The sequence below is a fragment of the Sphaeroforma arctica genome (assembly GCF_001186125.1).
Source record: "Sphaeroforma arctica JP610 unplaced genomic scaffold supercont1.252, whole genome shotgun sequence".
In the NCBI taxonomy this organism is placed as follows: Eukaryota; class Ichthyosporea; order Ichthyophonida; genus Sphaeroforma; species Sphaeroforma arctica.
In genome coordinates this window covers 92,233-97,232 of record NW_014040306.1, presented here as the reverse complement: position 1 = coordinate 97,232, position 5,000 = coordinate 92,233, and the positions used below count along the sequence as shown (strand labels likewise).

General features: G+C 40.3%; 2 protein-coding genes across 2 annotated transcripts in view; one reads left to right on the top strand and one right to left on the bottom strand.

The window, feature by feature from the left end:
* The window catches only part of SARC_04474 (hypothetical protein), a 3,212-nt gene extending 2,795 nt beyond the window's left edge, over positions 1-417 (top strand). The window contains exon 3 of the mRNA XM_014301705.1: positions 79-417. Coding sequence (XP_014157180.1) covers positions 79-131 — 53 coding nt within the window. The 3' untranslated portion in view covers positions 132-417. The remainder of the gene's footprint in view (positions 1-78) is intronic.
* Positions 418-1,127: 710 nt separating this feature from the next.
* SARC_04473 (hypothetical protein) lies at positions 1,128-3,810 on the bottom strand (the record flags this gene model as incomplete). The annotated part of the gene is made up of 2 exons (XM_014301704.1): positions 1,128-1,375; positions 2,295-3,810. 2 exons carry the CDS (start codon positions 3,808-3,810, stop codon positions 1,128-1,130), a joined length of 1,764 nt encoding a protein of 587 aa, XP_014157179.1.
* Positions 3,811-5,000: the final 1,190 nt, after the last annotated feature.

Below are 5,000 nucleotides of genomic sequence, written 5' to 3'. Positions count from 1 at the left end.
CAGAGTACTCGTTATGTGTGTCCACTCGGTGCAATTTTGGCCATTTGTTAATTATTGCTGCAATACTATTTATTACAGTATCGGAACTTCAGAAGAGTTTACTGAAGAAATACGAGCACGCAGACATATGAGATGACTCCAGAATTTAATCTAAATGCAACCGTAGACGACTCCTACCAGTATAAAGTAATGAATTTATCTTTATTGTCGTCAGTTCACTTCAGATTTTAAATCTGATTGCACCCGTAGACGACTCACACTAGTGTGAAGTAATAAGTGCATCAATATCTCCAATTCACTTCAGATTTTAAATCCAAATGCGATCGTAGACGACTGCTACTAAATTCATTTCATATGTAAATGCAACCGTAGACGTCTCCTACCAGTGTAAGGTAATAAATTTATCGTTGTCTCCAATTCACTTCAAATTTTAAATCCAAATGCAATCGTAGACGACTGCTACGTTTCTAAATTCATTTCATATTTAAATGCAACTGTAGACGTCTCCTACCAGTGTAAGGTAATAAATTTATCATTGTCTCCAATTCGCTTCAGATTTTAAATCCAAATGCAATCGTAGACGACTGCTACGTTTCTAAATTCATTTCATATTTAAATGCAACCGTAGACATCTCCTACCAGTGTAAGGTAATAAATTTGTCATTGTCCCCAATTCACTTCAGATTTGTCAATATTAATGCAACCGTATATGACTCCTACCAGTCTGAAGTAGTAAATGTATTATTAATGTCTCCAATTCACTTCAAATTATAATCTAAATGCAAAACCGTAGAGGACTCCTACCAAGTGTGAACTATAAAATGTATCGTTACAATGTCTCCTATTCATTTCAGACTTTACATCTTATTGCAAACGTCGACGACTCCTATCAGTAAAATGTAATAAAAGTACCATTGATGCCTTTTTTTTATCTACCTGTGTTGGCTGATTTGTATGGGGCCTTCCTTAAGTATCAATTGGCATGGCCTATGGTGTGGTAGGACGCGACACATCTTCAACGACATTATGTTTCACAAGTCCATTTTATTCGTCTGGGATCATGCCCAATGAATTTATATCTACATCCCCATAGCAACGATTTAGTTCAACATACAATGCGACTGTTGCTATTCAGAATATGTGTATGAGCGCCCAGGAGTGTCCGAGGGCACGTGCATGCCCATGTAACTGTGCGGTTGTGTAGGAGTTGGTTTGGGTTTCCTCTTCTGCGAATTGGCCATAGGGTTGGTTTGTATCTTCAGCAGTGACATCTCGGGATTGTGGTAACTTGTAGAACTCACAAACTGTGCAATGTCGATCCGAAAGTATTCTACCTCACCGTCAACTTCCATCTGCTGTTCGCCATATTCAGTCGCTGTGAAAACACCGATTGTATATGAGCTACATCCACTGAGATTTGCAGGTGAAGGCCAAGCTATAGTCTGAATTGTAAAGACATATTAGGCCTACCTTCTAACCATAAATCATGAGAGCAGTATACAACAAGCCCATTTGTATGTTGACAGTACAGCAGATGCCCTTCCTGAAATTAGCATTTGCCTTCAATTTAAACGTGTACGAACGAATCGAGAAACACTTGAGAGCAAGAACGAAACGAATTAAACAGTCAGACAATTCATTGCGAACACGATCAAGCACATAGTGGGCCCATTTGTTGAAAATATCACGGTTATAGGACATACTTGTAGCTTTGATGGGAGCGAAGTATAGTACTGGAGTGTACCGTCGGAATGACACCAATAGTACGTCCTTCTTGTTAGCAGGCTGAGTGGATTAAATTATGACATGCATGAGTGAATAGAGCCCTCAAATTTCGAAACTAACAATTGCACTGAGTGATTCCAATAGCTCGCAAAGGTAGTATAGTAATAATCTGCACAGCCACAAGTTGTGAATATTGGCTGTGTATGCAATTCTCCAGACTGGGCTACATTCGATAGGTTCCGCTAATATTTCCCGCAGGAGAGATTTGATTGTCAAAACATACATACATTGTTTGTCAATCGAATTTTCTCAAATGATACACATTTATCCATCCAAACGGATCCCCTGGCTGGTGAGTCTGTGTGGTTGTACATTTCGACATTTGCTGAATTCTTCTCCTCGCTGCGCGCACGCCCTGTGGGGATACGTATCATAATTCAATATATTGTGCACTTTCTAACATGGCTTTAAATGAAATATGTCCCCCCGCGCCACTGCCTCACTCAATACTATTTATAGATATACACTTCACCATGTATCAATCGCATGACGAGACATGAAGAACTTACTCGCTCTTGGCCGAATCTCCCATCGCCCCTCCGATGACTTCCATTTCCAACACTCGCCCTCGTCGTCTTCTGTGGCAAAATGAAGCCAAACAGCATACAGTTGGTTTGGATCTAAACCTTTGACCATAAACTTTAGCCTCGGAAACATTTGCCTACCCTTAGTGGAAGCAATCATTTCCGTATCGTGCCTCCTAAATTGGCCCCACAGATCTGCCCTGTGTACGGTAACGGATGCAGCTTGTGGCGCCATGTCTGATTCGTCATTTTCCTGTCTACGATCATCTTGACTGTACTTGTACTGAGTTTCAGATTTGGTGTACAGAGCATTTCCCGGAGGTACCAAAGCAATTGGATTTGAAGCTGGGGTAATTGCGACAGTAGATGGGCCTAATTGACTTTCATGCTTTCCCTCGTGTATGTGATTTGCTTGGTGTTCACTCGGGCATATGCTGTACTCAAGGTGCTGTGGGCCTTGCTGTTGTGTGCTACGTGCAGGTGTTATATTTAACGGTCTGATAGCTGTAGGTGTGTTCATATATGACCGATAGTTGTGATGTGAACTGACAGGTGATTCGGGCGGAAGTAACATAGGCGTAGTGATCCCTGTGGTTTTCGAATTCAGATTTGATAGTGTGTCGAACATGCTTGTCGATAAAGATGATAAGGGCGGTAATGAACCGTTTGCACTCAAGTGCTCGGTAGACTCAAAGTTGAAGTCATGTAAGTCAGAGGCTGAGAATGCCGACTTTAGAGCCTCATCTATTGTAATCTGTCTCTTGACTGCATCGGCTAGCAGTGGTTCAACGTTTGAGTTCCGGTTGTAAGGGGTTTGATGCGAAGCGGCTCTTTGATATGATGTGTATCCGCTATCTATTGTTTTCCTCCTTTGTGTAGGTGGACTGCATTCTGTGGATGTTGTGGTGCCAGTATTTGTGTTGCTGTACTGTAAGCTGTCTATACTTGGCGAGAATGTGTGTGGTAAAGGCGAGTCCAAATAAGTTGGGAGGCTTCCGGATAATAACGGCTCTTCCTCAAGTATTGCCTCGTCTGGTGATGATGGAAATAACTTGCGACTTATTGGTTTTAACCGGTGCGGGTACGGCTTGCTTGATGAGGTCTCTATTGAAGGACTCTGTGGAGCGATTGCTGGATCGGTCGCCAATTTGTGAATGTTAGGTGTGTGTTGTACCTGTGACTGTCGACAATTCCTAATATCTTCGTCTTGCAAACACGAGCCCAATAAGCCCAATGCAGTAGCGAAATTATTTGCTCTTTCGGCTTCCCCACTACCGTGATCGGATTTCTCATTTGTGAGAACATCGTCAACTAAATCTATTAGTTTTTGTGACAGTGCAAACCACTCATTTATATCACTATCGCCTGTTGCCTTTATGTCATACAGCTCTGGTATGTTCTCTGAGTTGCCTAAATTTTGCTGGGATGATTCTTTATCAGCGCACACACCGGTACTAAAGGAACTGAGTGCATCATTTACGGATGCGTTTGGCGTGAGCATCTTGTGCGCGGTAGATTAATGCTGCATCAGTCATTATGTGAGCCAAAGAACAATAACATTCATATATATCCCTCGTTCAGTACAATTTAAAATGTGATTTAACTGAATGGACACGTATGATCAGCGGGCAAATCCTGACAACAACGAGCGAAAATTTACTCAACCAATATCATTGAGAAAATGGGATAGATGCTGTTTACGCATATTGTACGGTTACAAAGCTATTGAAAACGTATTTTTTCAAATTGATAGGATGGTATGTATCAGCGGGCTGAAACGCTGAAAGTAAAAACATTACTCTTATCAGTTTGATCCTGATTTCCATCGCAACACAGTGTCATCGACAGTGTGCGAGGTCTAAAAACCAACCCACTCACAGACATTTCAATCTGTGTTGATCTAATCCACCAATGGGAAATCTGTTCCTTGGAAAATACTTTTTTTATATTCGGGAGAAGAATTTTCGTCTTTTTTTTAATTCCAATACGCTGCTGTGAAGTGTGGACCTGTGGACTGTGGACTGTGGAGGCTGTGGCTCTGTGCCCTGACTGGCGTGACAGCCCTCTCTAGTCTCTTGGGCTTCTTTGATTTTTTTATTGTTTTCTTTGTATAAAACTTTTTTGTTGAAAAAACATATTTAGGTTAAATACAGTTTTTTTGGTTTTGATTTATCTTGTTTTAAAAATAAAAATAAATTGTTTTAGAAAAAACAAAACAAAATATAGCTTTTCGGCTAAATATCGTGATTTTTTTGATATGCGCGAATGTCCATGTATGTATGTGTTTGCGTGTTGTATGTGTGTGTATTTGTGTGTGTGTGTTTTTATGTGTGTGTATATTTGTGTATATATGTACATCTACGTCTACATGTACGCATGCATGTATGCATGTATTTGTATACGTGTTTGTGTATGCTGGCACGCACGCATGCATGCATGCATGCATATGTATGTATGTATGTGCATGTATTCATGTATACATTCATGCATGTAAGTATGCATGTACGTACATATGTATTTATGTATGTATACATGCATGTATGTATGTATATATGTTTGTATTTACTTATGGTATGCATGTATGTATGAATGTATATATAAATTATATATATATATATATATGTGTGTGTGTGTGTGTGTGTGTGTGTGTGTGTGTGTGTGTGTGTGTTGTGTTGTGTTGTGTCTGTGTGT